The sequence below is a fragment of the Haliotis rubra genome, unplaced genomic scaffold (assembly GCF_003918875.1).
Source record: "Haliotis rubra isolate DU_JTF1 unplaced genomic scaffold, ASM391887v1 Scf112, whole genome shotgun sequence".
Taxonomy (NCBI): domain Eukaryota; kingdom Metazoa; phylum Mollusca; class Gastropoda; order Lepetellida; family Haliotidae; genus Haliotis; species Haliotis rubra.
In genome coordinates, this window is record NW_025765026.1 from 1,625,450 (window position 1) to 1,650,765 (window position 25,316).

General features: G+C 39.2%; 1 protein-coding gene across 2 annotated transcripts in view; it reads right to left on the reverse strand.

Moving 5' to 3' along the window:
* LOC124289748 (acetylcholine receptor subunit alpha-L1-like) overlaps positions 1-20,594 on the reverse strand; it is a 42,939-nt gene extending 22,345 nt beyond the window's left edge. Inside the window, exon 1 of one of the 2 annotated variants that reach the window (XM_046726401.1) lies at positions 20,262-20,594. In XM_046726401.1, coding sequence (XP_046582357.1) covers positions 20,262-20,465 — 204 coding nt within the window. In that variant the 5' untranslated portion in view covers positions 20,466-20,594. The remainder of the gene's footprint in view (positions 1-20,261) is intronic. The other variant, XM_046726397.1, reaches the window with a different exon arrangement.
* Between the last annotated feature and the right edge of the window lie 4,722 nt (positions 20,595-25,316).

Genomic DNA, 25,316 nt, shown 5'->3' on the forward strand with positions numbered 1-25,316 from the left:
CTGTCACGTAGCGCTCAAACCATTGTTAACAATAAGGGCCAGGATCTGAATGCCAACCAGAGGCTATAACATCAGGAGCTGAACCAGTGCCCGCAACACGACGGGGCACACAGCTACAACCTTCTGCACTGCATTACACAATGGTTCGGGTAAGTCCTGTAACGAAAGATGGGTCAACTAAGGTTTTATTTCAGCTGAAGGTTAAAAAGTACGTCATCAAAAACAATTCTTCTTCCGAAATTGAATGATTGTGATAGATACATCGCAGCGTGGGGTCACATTGAAGGTGGTAAAGCTTTAATTAAATGTCAAGAACTGTGACGTCAAGCTGTGGAGCAAGGCCTTGGAATACCAGTCCCGAACTTTCCACTACAGAATCAATGTGATTCCGCGACACTTGGTAGAAAGCTGCACCAAGTCAAGTGTACAGAATGGAAGTTTCAATGAGGTCTGATCACCTGATTTCTCTGCGAGATGGACGCTTAATCAAATGTATGCAAGGCGGGGTAAAGGAGATTGACCGGAGGCGATTGACCGTGGTAGAGACACTGTGTGACACGACTATAGGACTGGGCGTTCAATACTCAATCTATGAGGACACAAACTGCATGAATAAGTCAGACAGTCTGCTATAAATACTGTTAACGTTACACGGTGGATCGACATCTTGAACTTATACGATAATGGGTTGAAGTTGCTGTGAGCTAAATACACTGAAGTCGACATGGCGATGCATCGTCCTGTCACCGTTCACCGTCGTTTCGACGACGAAAATAAGCAAAAGTCTTTTGAAAAAAATATTTTAATAATTTTGTTTCAAACAAAATTGCTAATAATTGATTAAATCAAGGAATCAATATCATGCACTTGCTGATTAATCATAGCAGGGGAGTCCACTGCATGCATCGTCCAATACTAAAATGTTCATTTTTCTTCATTTAAGGCAGAAAAGTGAAACTGTATGGTTTCTGGTGTTGACTTTGTCTGTATATATTTACATAATATCAGTTTCATCCCACCTATACATTTAGGTAAACATATATCGAAAATGAATTCCATTTTATATTTTGTATTCCTGGTGTTTTTCTTCGTAAACAGTCATCCTTTCCTAATATGAAGATATGTCAAGTACCAAGGAAAACAAATAATATATTCATTGTCAGCAAAAATGTGCTCAAGTAAGTTTCTGTTTAAGATATGAATAATTTTTTTTACTAATTTATGCAGAACGTTTGTACAGTATAAGAGATGTAAAACATATTTTGACGTTCTTCCACATGCATGTTACTGATTACTTCTGGGTCACTGAATCAACATATTTAAACATACAATATTTTATTTTCGTAACATAAAGTCTTGCTTGATCAGCCTGAACCAAAGTGATACCACGTATCCCAAAGTATACAGTTATAACGCCATTTAGGTTCGATCCTCCAACCGAGTGTGGTATGTGAAACCTACTGTTTGTGTTCATGGCGTGTCTTGTCTGGAATATTAATGTAAAACGTCAATGTTAAGGTACACATATTCCGTTGAAACTGATTCCAATGGTATAACAGTGGTGAAGATATTGCTAGTCAATCATTGCAAATCAGCGATTACACCAAGGTTTCGCTAAACGGGTAAGCAGGTCCTACCATACCGGTTACGTGCGCCTCTCAGTTTGTATAAAAATGCATGTGTTTGTTGTCAGATTCATCTCATCAGTAACATCCACCCGTCAAGATGCAGGTTAGAATTGGTCTTCAGAAACCCATGCTTGTTGTAACGGGATCGGGTGGTCAGGCTCGCTGGCTTGGTTGACACATGTCATCGTATCCCAGTTGCGTAGATCGATGCTCTTGAGGTTGATCACTGGATTGTCTGGTCCAGACTCGATTATTTACAGATCGCCGCCATATAGCTGGAATATTGCTGAGTGCGGCGTTATACAACAAACCTACATACCATCAGTAACATCGAAGACAATCAAATGATGGACCTCACACTGGTCACTGTCCACTAACGTAATTCTGCGATTTCTTATTGAAACACACTACTCACACTTGGGACAGTGACCTTCCGTCCAGGGCACTTTAGGATTATATGTCATGAAATGCTTCTCGTTAAGACGAATTAGTATTGGATAGTGCGTGGAAATAGAACACGTCATATTAAACATGAATCTTCCTGCAGCCTCTCCTTTCAATTAGCCTAATGTCTGTACATGAATGCAATGGCTGGTCGGCCGAAGGTTAATTTAATATGAAGCTCAAATTGATGGTGATGACCCTAATAAACGACAATTATCTGCTTTGAAGGGTAACGTTGACGGTTATTTGAGTTGTCCATGCAGGCGTCGAATGGCTGACCTCTCCTGTAACAATGGTCCAACATTTCTTCCGACGATACACGTTAGTAGTCTCTTCAAACCGACTTAATTGAATGATAAATATACCTTAGACAAGCATTAGACTGTGTGGTGAAGACGAGGTAATTATTCCTTTCCTAAGCGTCCTCTCACTACTACAAAATGACAACAGAAAGTGTAGTTGTGTGTGCTATCATTACACCGTATGGTCCTTACAAAGGCTGGACAAAGAAGTAATACGTCCAATACGGACATCTCTTTGGGCTCTCCTCCCAAATTATGTTTCAAACGTGAGATATAACGAGAAAAGATTTATTCACGTGCAGTCTACTATCTGTTGTCGCTACTACTACTACTACTACTACTACTACTACTACTACTACTACTGCGATTATTACCACTACTTCTGCTGTACTGCTACTGCCATTGTTGATGCTGCTACCGTCAACACCCCACCACTAATGCTGTTCTAAAGATACTTAAATACAGAACGTCAACGATCGACATCTCTCAGTGTTCCCTTCTAACTTTCTCGCTGTTTCCAGGTGAACAATTGACTAGCCTTTGTATGTGTTTATGACGGTTACCACCGCTGGGGCTGGATAGGATCCACTCTTCACGGAGACCTGGTGTCATCACTGTTTTATAGCGATTCGTAAACACATGTTCAAGATATAGCTGAAATGTTACAGTAGATTGTTTGATGTGGAAAGGGCTTTGTCCCTTTAATGTATCTTATTCTACATTCATAAGCGTTTATATAGATTTACAGAACCCTGAATTTTAAATTCGGTTTAAAGTTTGTTTGAACTTGGGTATGACTTCATTAGTGGTGCATCCAACAAAGAGGAAAGCTTTGCATTTCTCCTGTCGACACCGAATCCAGTAATCTCGACAAGAGACGTCTTGCGAGAAGTTCAAGAACGGCGCCTCAAATGAAGAATTCTCGTGTTAAATTACGTATTCAAATTACCACAAGTGCTTGATCAAAGAGACTCTAGTCACAGAACCGACAGGGGACTCTCGGATTACCATGTTGCTTCCTCAAATACGACAAAAAATAGGCTGACATTTAATCGAATAAATCTACACGATTAATTCCAAGTAGAAGTCACCTCACTTCGACACGATATCAATCTATTGACGGTGGCAACTTTTGATGTCAGGAGATCCGTGTGTGTGGATAGTTACGGGAGACAGAAATCCTTGCTTATTGATCTTAACAGAGGCAGCTTGAGTGTATGTGACAGAAGCAACAGGTCTGTCAACACAATGAACAAAACGGATGAACAAAACCCAGTAATTTGCATACGTTCTGCATCTGTTATTCCTGCGCTAACAGGCGAGATCATGGCGGTCTCTCGTCAAGCTAATCAACTGAAGAAGGGAACTGCTCAAAGCGACAACAGTTCATTGAAATGAGATACTTTCCTTTTCTGGAGGGATATTACGGGACTTCGTTTGTCAAAATAGTCACTAATCAAATCACCATATTGACGTTTTGCAATTGACATAATTGGAAATAAATTTGAGCAGATATCATGGGTCAACTTAGGAATGCGTACACGCAGTTGAAATCTTCCTACATTGCCGTCGGAAACCAGTGAATCAGTACTGGGGTTTTTTACCCGCGCGAGCGTGCGTGCGTGCGTGCGTGCGCGTGTAGTTTGAGATGTGGTTGATGCGTGTGGAAATGAGGAGCGTGAGTGGTGTGTGATGTTTTTTGTGGGGTTTGAGGTATGTGTGAGTGGTGTGTTTATGTGTGGTTTTTGAGATGCGAGTCGTATGTGTGTGTGTGTGTGTGTGTGTGTGTGTGTGTGTGTGTGTGTGTGTGCGTACGTGAGTGGTACTTGTGAGTTTGGGTGGGTAGTTTGAGGCCTTTGAATGGTGTGCTGGAGTTTGAGGTGTGTGTGTGCGTGGAGCTTGAGGTGGGTGAGTGTTGTGTTCCGGTGTGGAGTTTGAGATGTGAGCGGTGTGAGTGGCACTTGTGCATGTGTGTATGTGTGTGTGCGCGTGGAGCTTGAGGTGGGTGAGTGTTGTGTTCCGGTGTGGAGTTTGAGATGTGAGCGGTGTGAGTGGCACTTGTGCATGTGTGTGTGTGTGTGTGTGTGTGTGCGCGCGCGTGGAGCTTGAGTGTTGTGTTCCGGTGTGGAGTTTGAGATGTGAGCGGTGTGAGTGGCACTTGTGCATGTGTGTGTGTGCGTGTTGAGTTTGAGACATGTGCGTGTTATGTGTGTGGAGTTTGAGGCGTCTTGTGTGTATGTGTGTGTGTGTAGAGTTTGAGGCTTGTGTGTGTGTGTGTAGAGTTTGAGGCGCGCGCACGCGTGTGTCTGTAGTTTGAAGCGTGTGAGTGAAATGTGTTTGTTTGGAACCGAACTCAAGCTTTTGTCAAGCCGAGACCTCCATCATAGACGTATCACAGACTAAACACAATATCTTTCTCTCTCCCTACACATAATCACATTTCCATTTCAACAGATGCTCCACTTTTGTTTTTGATATAGATTACATCTCAGAGAGCAAACAAGCCGAAATAGAAGAACTAGAAGAAATAGACCGTAAAAATCCGGCATATCATGATCAGAGTTTGACTAAAACTTGTTGGAACATGAGCAACAGAAAATCACGAACATTTTAAAGGTGTTTTCACAGATATGAAAAAAAATATATCAGTAATGCAAATATGTGACAGGTTTTGTCGTAAGATTGCGCAATGGACAAGCCCCTGAATCATCAATACAAAACAGCTATCGGTGACTCCTAAATACGACTACGGTTTAATGGTAAGGGCAACATATGCTGTGGGTGATATTTGAACACAGTCAACGCCAAGGTCGTGTTCTTTACACAGACAGGCGTCCCAGAGCTTGCATTTGTCTTGTGTTTCTGGTTGCTCTCTTGTCATGTCCGCTGTTCGTGCTGGTGAATCTGTCCCGACTGATTAAGTGGGAAACCTTGTTTGTCGCCTGCATTTGTCATGGAATCTAGCCTGCTACTTCTCCATTCATTTCAATTACAAGGCTACTTCACTTGTACCTCCATCGACTGTTCAATTTAATCCAAACTTTTTGCTCAATTGGCTTAGGTCAGAGAAGCAAGCGATATTAAATGGCAAAAAAGCATGGTTCAAAAAGCAAACCCTTTGACGCCATTCCCCTACTCCACATTGATGTACATGGGATCACACCGCATAGAGTCGGAGTGAGTCAACAGCATTAAAAGAAGGTGATGGATTGAAGAAGATTAGGTCCAAATCAGCTGTACATATTTGCATAGCGGATTACAAACTACTCGACTTTCCTTGACACGTAAATCTTCCAGTCGGAAACAGTCCAACTTGCCTCCAAGTTAATATTAACTTTGGGTTGTCTTTTAATCGTGAGTTCCAAAAGGAAACATCGAGACATTGTAACTTATTAAAAACAAGAAAATCTCCTTAATAAGCTTTCTCCCCTCAGGACATATAAGGTCCTGAGGTCAGTATTTTCAATATTTTACAACGAGTGAGTGAATACTCCTCATACCAACATTCTAAGAATATCACAGCGGGGGATGCCAAAGATGGGCTTCTGGCATCTTTAACATATGGGGAATGGAATTAGGGCGTGACGAAAACCCGTTCCAACCACCAGGGTACCACGGCCCCTATATATTTAATGTTTTGAATGTCTTCCTCATCGCACACTATTAGTTTGGTCTACTGTAACGTTCTTTATACAAGTTCATAATTCTTATCGGAAAGTTAATCGACTTTGATTTAACACATTACCTATTCTGTCGTTACTAACAGTGTCAGTTTGTGAGATGTAAATATGGACCTTGTGTTGAATGTGATTAAGCATGAAGTTACTGAAACTGTCTTGTGGCTGGTGCCATCTGTGGGACAGGACACGCTTACCTATTTGTGAACACAAAGTCATGGTAACATCACTATATGTTATGATTCATAAACACATGCTCATGCTTGGATCGGAATCGTACAGTCGACCTACTTTTGGCAGTGGCTTCTCTGAATATGGAAAGGGCTTTGTCGAGCTCATTGTAAAGTGAGTTAAGGGGTTTTAACAGTTTGAATTATCATGCTTACACCTGACGAACACTTGGTTGATATTTTGAACTTTTCAACAAATTATTTTTACCAATTATTCTTCACCAGATAATTATTGTAATGCATATTATACATCCTCAAATCTTCCATTCTTTTGAGCCCCACGTGGCCACTCACTTAATGACGTAATCATGGAAAACCCTTCTGAGCCCATTAAAGACATCACAGTATTCGCCATCTTCTCCTGAAGCTCTACTGCGAAATCAGTTAAACTACACGAGGTAAGATATTCAAATATGTAAAAAGAACATACCTCATAATTTACGTTTGTTTATTAATGTACATAAATCAAACTTCATCTGGTGACAAGTTTGCTCCGAACAATACATCATAATCACTTGTAATGTACCGATTGCTGTTAAACCTCCTGAATGTAATGTTACGTGACTGATCATGCTGTGCTTCTATTTTAGCTTGACATAATGCAGAGACTCGAAATCACGCGACAAGAACAACATGGTGCCTGACCAACACATCTATTCTATCAGTGAATAATGAGAAAGACATGGTTAGTTGCCCATCCAAGTGTTAACAGAAATAAATGTTCTCAAAGGTAAACCTTATTCATAGTAGAGATGGTTATCAAATACGAAAACCAACTTTGAGTCTCAAAAACACAGTACATACATACATTCATTCAAGAAACCGATCCCCATTTTTGTTTCTTTAGGAAAGTATTTTGGCAAGTTCCTTATACACTCACGTAGGACATTTCGTTTCAACTTTATGATAAAATTACTTCAATAGATGAGTACTATACAACTGTGCACATCACTAAGATATTGGCGATTAAAAGAGATTTAAAATGAGATAAGATAATACAGACCTTATGTGCTTAATTCAAACAGCAAATTTCAACACATTACATTGATGTCATACTAGTATGCTTATATCACTGGATACATCAATAACATTACTATCAAATACACACGTATTCATTTCACGATTTGCACATTCAATATTCCCATTGGACTGTGTATTCATGGAATTGTCCCCTATTGTAATGCTATGATCAACACATACCTGGACAGCAACCAGTGTAGACACAAGAACTGATATTAACAAAGACTAACACTTGTGGGCAGATCGAGTGGAGAGGTTGATCGATGTATCGCAGATTGCGAGATTTGATGTAGTTAATCAATGCTTGGCATCACGTCTTATTATTCCTGTCTTATACAAGCATTGATTTCACGCTGCAAGACCGTCTCTCCTAATGCCAAGTGCTACTTTTAAAACCTCTTAATCTAATTAACATCAGGGCTTGATTGCTCTCGGGAAACCTTAAAAAGAATTGATCAGTTGAGGTTTCGCATTTAGTGATGAGTTAAAATGATGAAGAGCTTTTATGTATCCAGTTTGGCACGATTCGTGGTATATACTTTTTTCATGGTGTATTGAATTCATTCTAGTAAATGACACTTGCAATTGTTAGGCTTGTTTACTTCGAAACGGAATCATCGCAAACAGGAATATTGAACATGGATAACATGTATGAAAACACGAGTTATTCAGAAGACAATGTTAGACAGATGTAAAGTCCATGAACGCAGTCAATGGGTACCCTGAAGGATGGGATTTGACTTTAAACCTATTGGCAATTCTAAACGTTGTATATTCCTAAGAGAGATTATCTCCAATTGGAGTATACAGTGATTCAGAATTAAGCATGTGTCAATGGGTATTCTTTGCATTGTGTATGTAACCTTTATCATTTTTCCATAATAAATTCTTTATAGCAATTTTAACTGTATGAAATGCATCACGGATAAATCAAACAGACTGCGTTGATTATCCCTTTGATAAAATCGCTTTTATGAATACCATTTCTTTTGAGGCACCAACTTTGCTGCGACAGGTAAAGTTCAGACAAAAAGGAATGTACTCCTCTTTAACAGAAAGAACATGCCTAGACCCTTGAAATAGGTCGTGCAGTGTTGGCAAGTGAAATATCCCAAGTTAGTCCCGGACGACAGGTCCCATTACTAGCAGATCACATGTGCTGACAGACACAGATTTCGTACGTACCATACTTCAATAATATATTATTTAAGACAAGGATACCAAATTCACTACATCAGGGCTTAATTCCTATTAATGAAATATCCTTGCACTTGAAATGCCATATTTTTCGAGAGCAATATGAAAATTATTCAATATTATTTAATTTAGGAAATACAGAGCTGCCGAACACAAGATCTTGTGCTGGCTTTCTGTGATAGATACAGATCCCGCGATTAAGCCATGCTGGTTTAGTGACATCAAGTGAAACAAACGATTTGTTTTCAGACGACGAGGATCCCCAAGAACTGCTGGAATAAATCCGTTATCGAATCATAGCAGAAATGTTGAAACCACATTTCTTCCATCAAATTCCAGTAATGAAACACGCCGTATCAAATTGAACCTTATGCTCGTGTTACCGTCCTTCTGACTGTGCAGTCATATCGAAAATGAAGAGCTCAATAACTCCTGCAAATTAATCAATTCTACATCCTGATAATGACAAACATCAAATGATTCTAAAAGGACCCGCCATGAAAAAGAAATACATGAATAATATTAGGGGAATCTCGTTAAACACAATTGGAATCCCAAAGGGCAGCTCGGGGGATATTCAAATATCATAATCTTCGTTAAATCAAAGCTGTTCGTGAAAAAGGGACAGAACAAACATTCAGACTGTTTTTTCAAGGACTTTGAATGGAATAAGATTTTCTATCAAACAACATGGTCTTGGATTTTGTGCATGGAGTGGATAGCAATTGAACATGTGATATTAAACTACCCGACTGCGAGAACATCCAGATGAAAGGTATCACCGAACACACGGCCCTCCATTGCTAATGCATGACCAATGTGGCGGACACGTCAGTGTCGGACCTGAAAACCATGACTCCGTTTTCATTTGATGTTTCAATACTCCAAGAATGCGTGGTAGAAAAAGCTTCTCCATGTCACGAGAAGTTGCAGGAAGTTCTTAAATCGAAGGCATTTGAATTGAGAACATCCGCTTCATCTTGCTTTGAAACTAGATCTTGGCTTTTCAAATTGACTCAAGGTATTGAACTTTCTGATTGGTCCGTTTGAGCACATCTTAGTATTGATTGGTTAAGATCTAGCGGATTTCTGTCGACCAGAGTTACCGTATGTTCTCAAGGTCAGTGACATCCCTCGAACATGACTAAAATCCGGTCTTGACAGAAGAATGGGAAAAAGTTTACAAACTGCCATAGCATTTGCTAAATTATGACATAACTGCTTATACAAATGAAAACCTGGTCTCATAAAGTTTGAGAAATTGCAAGCTTTTGAAATATTTAGAAGAACTACAGACTATTGGAATGCATTGATGCTGCAGACTATTGACAAATATGGACACCGCAGCTAATTGAAATATGTTGATACCACTTACTATTGAATCTGCCTATACTACAGATTATGAATATATGGCCATACTGTAGATTATAATATGTTGAAACAAAAGACTAGTGCAATATGTCGTTACCACAGACGACTGAATTATTAGGATACCTCAGAATATATAAATATGTTGACACTGCGGACTACTGACATATTGTGACAGCGCAGACTATTGGAATATGTTGATTAAACAGATTTTGTTATTATGTTGACATCACATATTACTAAAATATGTTGATAAAACATATTATTGGAACTAGTTGATAAAACATATTATTGGAATATGTTGATAATACAAATTATTGAAATATGCTGATAACACAGATTATAGAAATATGTTGATAAAACAGATTATTGGAATTTGTTGATAAAACAGATTACTGTAATATGTTTATAAAACAGATTATTGGAATATGTTGACAGTGTAGACTATTGAAATATGTTGATAGTACAGACTATTGATAAGACATGTTGATAAGACATACTGTAGATGTTTGAAAAATGTAGATACAGAAGATTTAAATTATCATTTGTTAAACACACTGCGCTGAGCGTAACGGCAGCGGGGTAAATGTTACACTGGGGAGTCCACGGAGAACTACAAACCATAAAGCATATTTGAACGGAATCGGGAGACTTCAATGTTGAAATACTGCACTAATACTACCCTAAATAACAACAGCCTAGTATTCAGATTGGGCACTCACAAAACATTACAATTGGGAGTTACATCTCTTTTTGATTTCCGTTGAGCATGTCAACCAGAAAAGTTGTCAAACAACCCCTGTCGGCCAGGTCACCAGGAAATAACTAGTATCATGAAGACGTCAATACCGCAATACTTGTGTAGTATTCTAGTAGGTGAGCTTCATCGACAACAGTAAATTCAATTCCCAAAACGCCCTTAATCAGCTGAGGGATTTAAGTCTCGGCATATCTGATGAGATCATTAAATTTATAAGTACAAGGTTTATTTCCCACGATTCATTAAAATATCCTCTTCTCGGGGCGCATTTTTGTGAATTAATAATTGGAATTAAGCGGCGCCATGAACCAGCCTGCTCGACCGATATGTTGGGCAGCGGGTCTGCACCAGGGGTTAATAGAGAAGCTATGGCCTGTAGCACGGGAATAATTTATGGGTAGCGATCCCCTGGCTGATTGTCATGACAGAATGGTGATAGCGATGGGTTTTTACTTTTCCGATTTCCTGCTGTCTAAATGAGGATAGGAGTTCCAGAAGGTTATCAGTGATTCATTGCATTTCTAAAAACTTCGCATCGAACATTCCTTTGGTAATATCCAGGAGCTCCTGACGCAAAACCTCCTTGCATATTTGCTCTGATAATAGTCAATGTTCTATGGCTAAAAGCTTCCCATACGAACTGATTCTGTTACACAAAGATGTTATTTCTGGAGCCCAACCTGGCCTGGACATAAAGTAGCCATTGCAAAGACCACCGAATTTAACGCAGACATAAACTTAACAACGTTCCTCTTTGGATCGGAGGAAAATCGCGTCGAGCTACACTTGTCGCCCATTACTCTGAAACCGCAATTTAATGGTGTGATGCGTTTTGAGAACGAAACAAAATATATCACATTGCCTTAATGTATTTTAACCGACCTGACGTACACAGAGTACTTGCCCGACCCAAGGGACTTACGTACACAGATAGACAGGTTGCCCTATACAACGGACTAACGTACATAGACTGGTTGCCCTATACAACGGACTGACGTACACAGACTGGTTGCCCTTTACAACGGACTAACGTACATAGACTGGTTGCCAGATACAACGGACAGACGCACATAGACAGACTGGTTGCCCGATACAAAGGACTGACGCACATAGACAGACTGGTTGCCCGATACAAAGGACTGACGCACATAGACAGACTGGTTGCCCGATACAACGGACAGACGCACATAGACAGATTGGTTGCCCGATACAACGGACTGACGTACACAGCCGTACTGTTTCAGTTGTCCGACTCTACAACACTAACGTATCCAGCAATCCTGGTTAAGTTGTACGAACCAAGCCTCCTTGCTAGCTTACATGTTATGATTTTTCCGTTACTTTCCTAAAATGATTTTTACATTCACAAGATACAACTTAGAGGCGGCAGGAATTTCTACGAGAAATGAGCACGTGCGATGCATCAAAGAAAAACTGACATAATAACACTTTCAAGATTCCTAAGCTTGTTTTCAGCCATGCCGTCTTTTCTACGGAAGTAACGATATTCCAGTGAAAATCTCATTTTATCCGTCATTAGATGGGGGTTTACTGATCAAAGTGCGTTGTGCATGTTTCATGTTAATTAATGGAAATTGGCGGAACATGATTGGGATGTAGACAGGCACTGGGTTGATTAACAGTTCTTTTACTTGGTTGGTTTTTAAATGAACATAGGCGAGTTTGAACTCACGTTACAAGTGGGAAAACTCAACGACTTACGCATTACGCACACAGTTCCTAACCAACCGTACGTCTCGTAAATGAAACATGCATGTTTATCTTTATTTACATGTAGTCTCCAATGAACGCTTTCTCGTACACAGGTGGAGATGTTGAGGAAATAGTATCATCAAGCTGATAATGGGGGTTGCGTATTAACGCAAGTTAAAATAACATCTGGACATATTTGGATCCACAATTTCCGCATTGTGCATGTGCAATGTGTTTTTTTAGATACCATTAGCTCGCAACAGAAATTTCACTTCCAATAGCAGTTTTCTTTTCAGGTGGTTTATATTTCTTGCATTACGATCGATTCATAATTAAAGTATAGTGTAACGACGTCATGCGAAAACGATTACAGAGCACGCAAGGTCAACGGGGACGGATGAGAATCAGTGAACGTGCATAAGGGTGAAGGTCAACGCGTTTTTTACGATACAGAGTTTAATGATTTATCATATACATACCGCACTGGGGAATGGAACAAGTAGACTACTGCTTGAAGTAGCGAGAGTATGTGATTACGCGTGAGTTACGATGTTGTTTTACTTAATGAACACATCATCGCTATCAGTCAGTTATGGAAATTAGGATCACAGAGCTGGGTCCGAAATTTCTTAAGAATGACTTGCATGTCAATTACAAAATAATTTGACTTCATATGAAAAGGCGATTGTGGATGAATCACTCAACGTGTTTTGAGATTTTTAAAATCGTTTTTAAAAAATCGTGTTTTAAAAACTAGCAATATCTTTGAAACTTACAGAGAAGAAAAATATTCAATAAAGAGTTTATGAAAGATTTAATAACATATTATAATCATAACACTACATACGAAAATTGTAAATAAAAGTGAGAGAGTAGATTGAACGATTCTGACTCTACCATGCGCATATACATGTTCAAGAATCACTATCAAACTGATATCAGGTGTTCGCAAGAAGGTGATCGTCCCTTGCTGTACCGTTGGTACCCGGTACACACACACGTGAAGGCATGTCAATTGTTCCAAGCAGATAACAAAATAAGATCGAAACCTTCGTAACATTATAACGAGACGCAATTCCGACACACGCAATCAGCCGGTACAAAACCTTCTAATCACCTAACTAAATTGATGCTCACGTAACGTATTTACCCGTAATTCAAGTGCACTTACAAATAGGCAATCTATACACGAGGTTTCCTGGAGAACGAAGCATCCAGACTGTATTTAGACGTTGTATTTTTCGTTTTGCTTGTGATTGACAGGTAAGTTCCCCCTTGGTTGGTTTGAGTGACACGAGAGCAGCTGGTCCCTGATCGATGCAATTGACAACCTATGACAAGCAAGGACGCACGTGTTTACACCAGGGGCGGAGAAAACGAGAGGGCCCTAACAAATTGCTCTATGTGGACAGAATTTAAAGGTTCACTAATTTTACTGCCATGCACAGGTCACGGGGGTCTATTGTGATTTCCAGCAGGGCTACACCTCAATAGAACATATATCCTTACAGGAAAATGACTGATGCTGGTTAACAGGGCACGATGAGTTTCATTCGTTGCACTTGTGTATGAATGGCATTGGATCTGACATCTGACTGATTCCAACAGTCCCAAAATTGTTAAGAACATCAACAAAGGTTATCGACTGGGGATTGGATGGCTGTTGTAGCTTTTGTGGCTGTTGTAGCTAATTTGATCTGCGAGCTCCTTGGAAAACCGTGAATGAGTGAATGTTGCTTGCCGACGTTGTTAGCAGTCTTCCAGCTATGTCACGATAACTAGTTTGGGTCTGAACCAGTGGCTGATAGTATGAGCACGCTGACGCAAATGTTCTAGTCAGATCTAACAACGATGCTTGGGACCTACTCTGCCAAGGGACCATTTCAGGGGCCTTATTCTCGAAACGTTCGTACCCCTAAGAATTCTTAACTTTGATTGTAGCCAATGTGTTAAGAATGGGCTTAAGAAGTTCGTAGGGCTACGAACGTTTCGAGAATAGCTAACCTGGTCCGGTTTAGAATTGGTCTTCAGCAACCAATGCTTGTCGACTAACGGGATCGGGTGGTCAGGCTGACTGACCTGGTTGATAAGTGTCACGATCCCAACCGCTTAGATCGATGCTCATGATTCAATCATGAGATTGTCTGATCCAGACTCGATTATATACAAACTGCCGTTATACGGCTGGAATGATGGTGAGTGTGGCGTTAAACAACAAACAAACAAACAAACAACTCTGTCCAGGAACCCAGAACACAAGGACTGTTTGAATGTTCGTATGTCCTTCTGTAAATTAAAATAATGCGATAGTTCTGATCAAATGACGCACAATCTTTACAGCCTGAAACCGAAGCTAGATTTAAGCCGTCAGAATATTATAATGTCTGATTTCACGGTGTTTGAGAAGTACTTTACATCCTACTATAAATAAGTCACGCGATATTACTAACGTCACAATACACGTCAATCACGGGGTTGAGAACTTGTCGTGATCACAAAATATTCCGTGACCTGATCTACATTCAAAGATTCCGGAACAAGAACGGCACTGCGTTCAAATTATGACTGGTAATGTTGCAGACAACCGTTGTCATAAATCTCTATCTGTCAGCGAGTGGTTGTATACCTACCTGCACTGTGAACCGCACTTTCATTGTCAATGGCATCTATTTTAACGAACGGTCTTCCACTAAACGGAAGATGTAAGACGAACGGAAGATAACAGTACTTGGCCTATTATATATTTAACAAAATAGGCAAATTTAATTGTTTAGAAAACATGTATTTGTCAACTTTCTCTTTATGTCGAACAATATTCATGCAGCCCCAGCCTTCGTATTTCCAGTTCGCTGTTTTAGGTACATTCGAGCATGCTCAACTTACCTGGATTTCAAAGAGTGTCATACGACCCATGCTCAGTTGTTTGATTAGGGTTACCACAATCAAGGTTTCAGTAATGCTTCCAAAAAGTCTTCTGGCAGACACGCTGGATACATTTACAAATCACATTTGTGGCGGAACTGATGTCAAGTGTAATTCCCTAGCTTGACTTGTGCCACATGTTCCCGTGTGTTTTTCAGGTGAACAATGGACTAGACTATGCATTATGCCACCGTTTGGGCCGGATACGCTCAGATTTCGACAGCACCTGCTATCATCACTATTTGATAATGATTCATAAACACCTGCTCATAAAATAATCCTTATCTGCGTTTGGAAGGGATTTTTTCGGGATGCGGAAAGTATTTTGTTGATTTTTCGTTATCCTTCTTAGCTGGAGTCTAAACATTAAACAAACAATAAACGTTAATCGTTGATATCGTACATGATATGGATGCCATAGTTGTGTTTAGTACCCTTGCAGTTTTCCGGTGACTGTTTCAGGGCTGGGAAGTTTTTAACACCCGGTTTTCAAGTATATATTTTTTAGCCCGGCAATATACTAAGTACTCGAAAATTAATGTACAATTTACATGAATAGACTACAACTTATAAAGGCAATATTTTTTATGGATGAAATATCTTTATTATGATGCGACGTTTCGGAAAAGATCCTGCTGCCTTTGTCAAACAAGACGTTTTTGTACACAGCGGATCCACGTGTTAAGGGGTGGACTGGTTTCGGTGTGTGTGTGTGTGTGTGTGTGTGTGTGTGTGTGTGTGTGTGTGTGTGTGTGTGTGTGTGTGTGTGTGTGTGTGTGTGTGTGTCTTCAGGATGAGAGGTGAGGTGATCTATAAATGAGTGTTATGCATTATTAATCTGATTCTGTTATGACGCTTTACATACAACGGATAAAATATCAAGTGATATCAAAATAGTCCTAGCTTATCTACAGGTACATTGCTGGAAGGGCCTCAGTGGTGGGCGTGCTTGAGTGCTTGAGTGAGTATGGTTTTACGCCGCTTTTAGCAATATTCCAGCAACACCAAGGCACGGGACAATAGAAATGGGCTTCACACATTGTACCCATGTGGGGAATTGGACCCGGGTCTTCGGCTTTACGAGCGAACGCTTTAACCACTAGGCTACCCCACCGCCCCTGGGCGTGGTTGAGGGAGAAGGGGTGTCGTGTGAGGGTAAAGGGGAAGTGTGAGGGTTTGAAGGGTCATAGGATGAGGACTGCGTTGTTGGAGTGAAGGGATGCTGCTGTCATAAACAGGTTACATTCGTCACGATAAATAACAGCGACAACACCCATTTAATATCTACGATAAATAACAGCGACATCTCCCTTTGCATATCCACGATAAATAACAGCGACATCACCCTTTGAATATCCACGATAAATAACAGCGACAACACCCTTTGAATATCCATGATAAATAACAGCGACAACACCCTTTGCATATCAACGATAAATAACAGCGACAACACCCTTTGCATATCCACGATAAATAACAGCGACATCTCCCTTTGCATACCCATGATAAATAACAGCGACAACATCCTTTGCATATCCATGATAAATAACGGCGACATCACCCTTTGCATATCCACGATAAATAACAGCGACAACACCCTTTGCATACCCATGATAAATAACAGCGATATCACCCTTTGCATATCCACGATAAATAACAGCGACATCTCCCTTTGCATACCCATGATAAATAACAGCGACATCACCCTTTGCATACCCACGATAAATAACAGCGACATCACCCTTTGAATATCCATGATAAATAACAGCGACAACACCCTTTGCATACCAACGATAAATAACAGCGACATCTCCCTTTGCATACCCACGATGAATAACAGCGACATCATACCCACGATTTAACAGCGACATCTCCCTTTGCATAACGATAAATAACAGCGACAACACCCCTTTGCATATCCATGATAAATAACAGCGACATCACCCTTTGCATATCCACGATAAATAACAGCGACATCTCCCTTTGCATACCCATGATAAATAACAGCGACATCACCCTTTGCATACCCACGATAAATAACAGCGACAACACCCTTTGAATATCCATGATAAATAACAGCGACAACACCCTTTGCATACCAACGATAAATAACAGTGACATCTCCCTTTGCATATCCACGATAAATAACAGCGACAACACCCTTTGCATATCCACGATAAATAACAGCGACATCACCCTTGCATATCCACGATAAATAACAGCGACATCCCCCTTTGCATATCCACGAGAAAAAATAGTAGAAAAAAGAGTAGTCTGCACGATACCGACAATATCATGGACACGTTATTATCAATCACAAGCAAACAGCGATGACACCAGGTGTCCGAAAAGGTGTTCTTATCCAGTCCTAAAGTACGATTTATTATGAAGCTCGAAAACATTTTTCATTTTTTTGGGGAAAGGCAAAACCATAAAAGACATTGGCACTGCCATTCAATTTACTTTTTGAGGAGCATTATCGGTATTGGAAAATATCCTCTTCACACACATTTTTCAGTGTTTATTGCTGACACTGAAAATTATATTTTGATGAACCCTTTTATTGACAATAAACAGTTACTGTTCTGTGCCCATCCACAAAGCACAGTTCAACACGCACGTATCGTCCCTTAAACTAATCTGAACTAGTTTCTGGCCATACGTTCTGGATCTAAAACAAACATTTACCAACAACGCTCTCGGTAACTTCTTCATGTTAGCGTGCGAACCAGTCATTCGTCACAATGTATAACAAGGCCTTCGGTCTATAAAATACTTCAAACGTATTATACGGATCTTTAAGAAACCCGCAATATCTGTTGGCTGAACTCAGCGCCAGAGATTCCCATAAACTGAAGTTCATCCTGTTAATGCTTTCTTGAAAGCCGAGCAGACAAACAATGAACACACCACTAGCGTTGTATCAGGGTAAGGTTTGTTCTGGTATGATTGATGATGATGTTCTGGTATGACTGAGGAGAGCGATCTGTTTACTGAACGCCCTTGCAGTTGAAAGGGGTCAAGCGCCCTGGCTGTGGAGGTTAAAGGCAATGTCGTCACAAGAGTCACTATTTGTTGGAGATAACAAAGAAAATATTACTGTGTCCATCGCACACAACATGGAGCAAAGAATGAGGTATATCTCTTTGTGTGGAACGTTTCACTGCCCGCACTTACGCTGTATTTCTACGCAGTGATGTGTCTTTACGACCTTGACCCCAACGAATGACTGTGAAATATTGGCTGTATTTGGGGTTAGACATTTGCAAACGACCCTTAAATCGAAACATTATCGATTGGAAGTGGGGGTTAGTACTTTAATAACTACGTGAGAGAGTTTAGCAGCATCAACAGTAGCAGCATCAACAATGGTAGTAGCAATACAGTTCTGGTAAGTGAGTGAGGAGTTTAATTTACGCCGAGTTTAGCAATATTCCTGCATTATCGCGGCGGGGGGACACCAGAAATGGGTTTCACATATTGCACCCATGTGAGGAATCGAACCCGGGTCTTTGGCGTGACGTGCTAACGCTTTCACCACAAGGCTACCCCACCGCCCCTTAATGAGTGTAGGGAAATGTATATTTAACTTAGTTTAAAGCAAGACAAATTGTTCTTTAAAACTTGTCCCAACTTTCCCTAATGGGACTTGGGGCATCTTAGCATGATCTTCATTATAGCCACGTGCGCACGCATCTTATTGTCTGTTATATAGTATTTAATTAGATTCTACGAAAGAAGTACGACTTCGTTCAATAATGTCATTAAAGTGACATGCATTTTTTTTGTAAAGTGGATTAACTTGCCAAAAAGTATAATGCCTCTGAATATGACAAAATTAAAGATACTAAAAAGACGAACAAGTCAAAATTAAATCTACAAAATACTCAGCTTCGATCCAGAGTGAAAACAAAACACAAAATATAGTACTATTGTATGGTAATCGAAATTATCATTACCATCATCATTATTATTATAAATGCACGTGGTACTCCTGTCGCATCTGATCTGCTGATCGATCGCGTGAAACGCACGAATAACTTAAGACCGTGTCAATGTTTAAAGTTGTAACATGTGCGGGACGTGTCACGTGACCGTCCAATAACGTTACCGTTACACCTAAATAGCACGGGCCCTTATCGAACATATGTAAACAAAGTATGGTACACACAGTACACAAGGCCCATTCACGTACCGCGTTGCAACGGTCATAAATCTTCGCGAGAGGGATAAACAATTGAAAGTCTTTACATATTTATTCTCCATTGCATATACTTATATTTCATTCATGCTGGTGAAAACGTCGATTTTTTCGCGAAATATACAGAACTGATACAGAAACTAATTTTCAACGGTTCATGAAATATGTTTTAGACGTTATCATAGGTAAACATCCTTAATTCAGTGAGGGTTAAAAACAAACAAGACACAAATTAAACAGTACCAGTCAAAACTAATTTCACGTAAAAATATGTGAATTTTTTTCGTGTTATGTTTATTAACGTACACTTACAAAATAACTTAATATTTATCAATATATATCAATAATTATCTACAATATTCGGAAAACTCTCCAAAAATTAATCTTCATGAACAGAATAAAATCTAACGATAGGCTATAGTATAATGTCAATAATACAGCAAAAATGCACAGATGTCCGCATGTCATGAAATACATCAACGAAAATTTATCAATATTTTTTAATCTAACTAGAATTTTTTTTCTGAAGTTACGCGCAAATGATTCGTAAATATTTTCACCCGAATTAGAAACGAGAAAACTGACAGCTTAAGGTGAGAAACGAAACATGGGAGGCTGAACATGCTTACTATATATAACCCTCGCCCGCATATGCACTCTCGCAAACACGCCGCACAGGAGAGGTGAGTGGGCTTCTAGAGTTCTCGCCTCAACAACAAACATAGACTGTACTTGAACAGCTTAAAAGGGCAGGGAAAGACAATAGGTGTCATAGAAGTATATCACCTTGTATACTCACCACATCTATGAGCTGGGACAATCTCATACCCAGCTTCACGTACAACTTGTCCGATTCATTCCCCACTGGCCTGATAAGCTTGTTATAACCGCTTGTTCTCAACAAGTCATCGAACAGTCTTTTAGCATTGTCATTTGCATCACAAACTGTCAGAAGTATAAGGGAAATATACCTTAACATATCCATGGTTGTAGCGGGTCCCATGTTATACTGTCAATCGCATACTGTAGCGTATAACACTCGCCAGTTGTTGCTCTGACCGTGGAGGCTCGCGCTCCCAGTCGATCACTCGCTAGGCAATACCAGTCGATATCTTGCTTTCCCTACGTTAGATGGCGCCACCTCCTGGCCAACAAACGCTTTCTGACGGAAATGAGCCGTCTTCGTTTTCATGTTGGATGCTTGAATTAAGAGTTCCTCGCCTCTAGATTAGTCTTTGTGGAGCGAATTAAAGCATGGGTGATATAAAGAAGCAGCGTCCGTGAATTCACTGGACATTTGCTGATTGATGGGGCACTGCCGCTGTTCATGACCCTTGACAAGGCAAACCGCAACGACAATTCCCAAAACTCAGTGTTGGGGGTTTTCGTTGACGAAATGAAATAGTTGCTAAACTTTGGGGACACGTAAATCGCTGGGGATTGTTTTTCACACAGAGAAGCACCCTAACCAACCGTATATTTGATTAAATTAATTTTGTTAGGTTGATAATTAAATGAATAGCTCCACATGGTTTCCACCGACAGCTGTAATTGTACCATGCGTACGCGTGTTTTGAGAATCCCAGAATCTTAAGTGGAAGAGGAACCTGTTGTGTATATGTTTTAAATTTATCAGGCACTTTTAAAGGCAATTTACATATTGTGACAAACATGATACTTGTTTTTCTCGTCAAATGACATGCCTGTCTCATAAATTGACACATTTACTTTTTGAATTCTTGTTTAATTTAAGAAGTCTCGAGATGAGATTAACGTGTTTTTGAACAAGTGTTCTGGTGTCAATTGGGCTATGTAAGTTGTGAAAACATCTGTCCATTTTTGTCCTCGTGAAAATAATACTTTTAAGTGGACTGAACGCTGTTCCGCAAAAAAGTGCTATTTCGCTGGGGTTAAAAAACACATTTCACTTCAGTCAAATTGTACTTGTTTAAGATATCGATTATATAATTTCAGATATATACAGGATTGCATCACTTAATACAAAAGTTCATTCATACGCAATGGCTATGTGTTCACATTTGGTTAACAAAACTCTTTAACTTTGTGATCCTTATGAAACATTAAGCATGTTTGTATCAATTTTATAGTTGAAATATCCTTTCCTAAAAAGCATGTACATTACATGCACATTCCTCATTTTGCATCAGCACATCAATATTCCAACCAAATAGTAACATCTAAAGAAGTCATAATAGCAGTAAATATATGCCACTGACATGACAACGTAAAAAATACTTCCTTTGGTATTTGAATAGCTTTTAATTTAAATGAAAACACGTACTATATGCTATAACCTTCAACATACTTTTCATTAAGAGCCCCAGAGAGCTATCTTTTTGAACTATAATTACCTCGGATCGGATCACAGACCAGATAAACCGTAAGATTTTCGGTATTACAGACTACAGCTTTTCATGTTATGTCAAAATCCTTCTTTTTGATCGGATCTTTGTTCCTGTAGGCGGATTAGAAGATAAAGCGTTTGAAAAAGCTTCATTAGGTGTTCTGAATGCATACGGGTGGGGATAATACATGGGCACTGTTCTAAAATACTCGTGGTCCTTATTAGTCTTACTATACAGTATGATATAGGATCAGTAAAAACATGAGGAAAGAGCGTTAGAAGTAATTTATACTGAAAATAGAGGTGATGAAACTTGCATCTTATGATGCGAATATGGCGTTTAGGAGACAAACTGAAAATTTGTATTTCTGAAGTATTTTTAGTTGGTATTATGAAAAATCTTTCAGTTATATTTAATTAGTTTTATCTTGAAGATCCCAACAAGGAACGTTGTTTATTTTGTAATTACATTGACGTCCTGTTTTACAATAAATATAACACATAGTTCATGGTCTTGTGATAAAGATACGAATGAGACCACGTTGTTTAGGAGCGACGTGGTTGTGGGTAAACTGTGAGACATATCTCAGGTTTCTGTTTGTCTTTCTATGACAATAAATATTCATAAGTAAATGCCAACAGTTGGAAGGTCTGTCCTGTTCATAATGAAACATAATATATAGTGTAATACTTAATGTGCAAATATGTGCTGATGTGCAAATAGGTTTTGGTGGGAAGAATATATTTAATCAAATTGAAGGAAAAACATTTACACTACACTGATATGGTCACGTACGTCAATCATCTGAAGAGCACTTGATCCTTACACGGTATGTTGTTTTACGCCGCAACATTACATATATTAAAGAATTTTCCTGGCGTATAACGGTTGTCTGGACATATCCGTGTCTCGACCATCCAGCCCAGTGACTGACATGATGAATATCGACCCACTCCTGTTTGATACGAGGATACACCATCAACCGTGTCACCAGGCTTTCACGTTCAGTTCCCTCTTATGATAAGCATAGCCTGCTGGGAACATACGTGCTTTCCCGAAATCTTTACATGTGGAATCAAAGTTAGAAATGATACCCGATTTATTCCCTTATCTTCCACGTTTCAAGTAAACTGCCCTTTTCTTGTATCTTTTAAAATCCACCAAAGGCGAATAAAGTACTTGCAAGGAGGGCGACATTTTAAATACCAGCCAATATGGTTCTACTGGTCATTACCATACACAGGGTTTTGTGAAGCATCTATCATTGACGATATCGAACCATGCCGGTCTTGGTTTCCAATATGTTCAGGGAATAAGACATAGCACTACAACACATGTGCGTTACATTGATAAGATCCCCGAATTTCCGTTTCCTCAATCCCCCTCATCATTTTGCTTTCAGTCCTTGTATCAACTGTTGGACACAGAGCCCTGAAGTAAGCAGATTAAGATATGCTTGCTCGCTTAAGTAGAGCCTGACCAGGGTATCTTTGTTTACATGACGCTATGCTTCGGCTAGTGTGCTTCCACATGCATTTGGAGGACGGTGAAGTGTTTGCAACAATACTAAGTAAACACAAAAAAACATACATAAAAAAATATTACACGTTACAAATATACCAGAGAATGTTCCGCAGACCCTCAAGTAGAAAAAAGCTTTACATATGTGAAGCGGAACGAATATTTTAAATCAAATGTTAATACATTTTCTTTTGAAGCTCTGAGCGATATTCAATATTTCATATTTGACCACGAACAGGTCAACCTGAACGCATTGTATTTATATATACTCAACAAAACGTTAAGGACCACCCCAATATTCAACATTGAAGTATTATATGGATTATAACATGAACTGTGAAATACTTTAATATTGAAAACTGGGGTGGTCCTGAACGTTTTTGTTGAGTATATATTCCCAATGGCTTACTAATACACATCAATAGAACAGTTCTTTAAACATGTAGAATAATGATATTATATTACAATAACGATAGACATGGTCTATTTTCAATCGATTTGTCATATATAATTACGACATGTTATGTTTTATCAAGCTTGCAGGAATTGCTTTATGGTATAGACACACAGCTGACATTTGTTATGATTAAGTTCTTTTATAGAATCATACGTCAAGCAAGAAATGCGTTTCAAAATATTTTACATAATCTTACTTTAACATTACATTGCCTTTCTGGATTTGCAAACTGGTCCCGTAGATTCGTCTATTCAGATCATATTTGGGGATCAAATAAACCATTGTGTACCCTGTTTTCGATAGTGACACTCATGTTAACAGTAAAATCATAATTATTATTAGTCTGTGACACTGCAGACGAAGACAATTTCTTAAAACACTATGATCAAGTGGTAGAAAAAGGACACTACCGAATGAGAAATCCATATTTTGTATGAAACCGCGTGGTAATGTTTCCAAAGTTCCAGAAGGGAAACTTAGTTGTAAATATTTGTTTGCCAATATTACATGAACGTATGGCTGCAGAAACAGTAACCCCATTATATTTCATTTAGTTTTTACATGAATGAAACTCCATATTGTTTAATGTGAAAGGTATTGTCACAAAAAGCGTTTACTTTGTGGATTCACCAAAATAAATAAAAAAAGTTAATTTAATAAACCAAATAAATATAACATTATTATGATATTCAGTCAGCCTGTAATGTTTACGGAATGAACTGAGAGAAATAGGGTGCGCTCTGCTCTGAACGCCATTTCATGTACATAATATATATACATCTCATGCTGAATATGTAAGCCAATCGATATCCGTTACACATGCTGATCCCAAACAGCACTTGTTTTACGAGTAGTACACGTTAATATATGAAGCAAGGACTCTAACAGAATTAGACTTGCTTTACATGAGACTGTACTTTGAGGACAACGTAAGAAAGGATAGCTTTGGTATTGGTTCGAAGAGCAAACGAAATTAGCATTCTTCCATTCGTTTGATGTATGCGATTTGTCATGTATATTGAGAAGGGCCTAGCAAAAGCACAATCTCATTTTCAACAACGTATGTGAAATTAGGCGAAAGTCTAATCTGGCCACTTCTTCTACAGTTGCAATTAAGACTCTGGGGGTAGCTTGGCAGTCCTCTTGTTAACGAATAAATAGAGTTGAACCAGGGACGGTGCTATCGATCACAGTGCCTATCAATATAATTCAGCCAGGAACCCTCGACTTAATTTTATTATTACTTGTAAGTTAATGAAATGTAATGTAGACCGAAATGTACGACTTCCCGATGTCTGTTCCTGTTTAAGGAGACTATTTATATTTGTTTTGCTTGTATTCACACGTACTAAATCAAGTTTAATACGACAGACGTATCCAGCTTCCTCTAAAGTGAATATTTTGGTTCTCGTGAATTATACAATTATGATAACTGGCCGTCGGGTAGCATTGTGGAGATACTAAATAAATGAGCCCCACGTCTCAATACCGCAATAAAACGTATAAACTG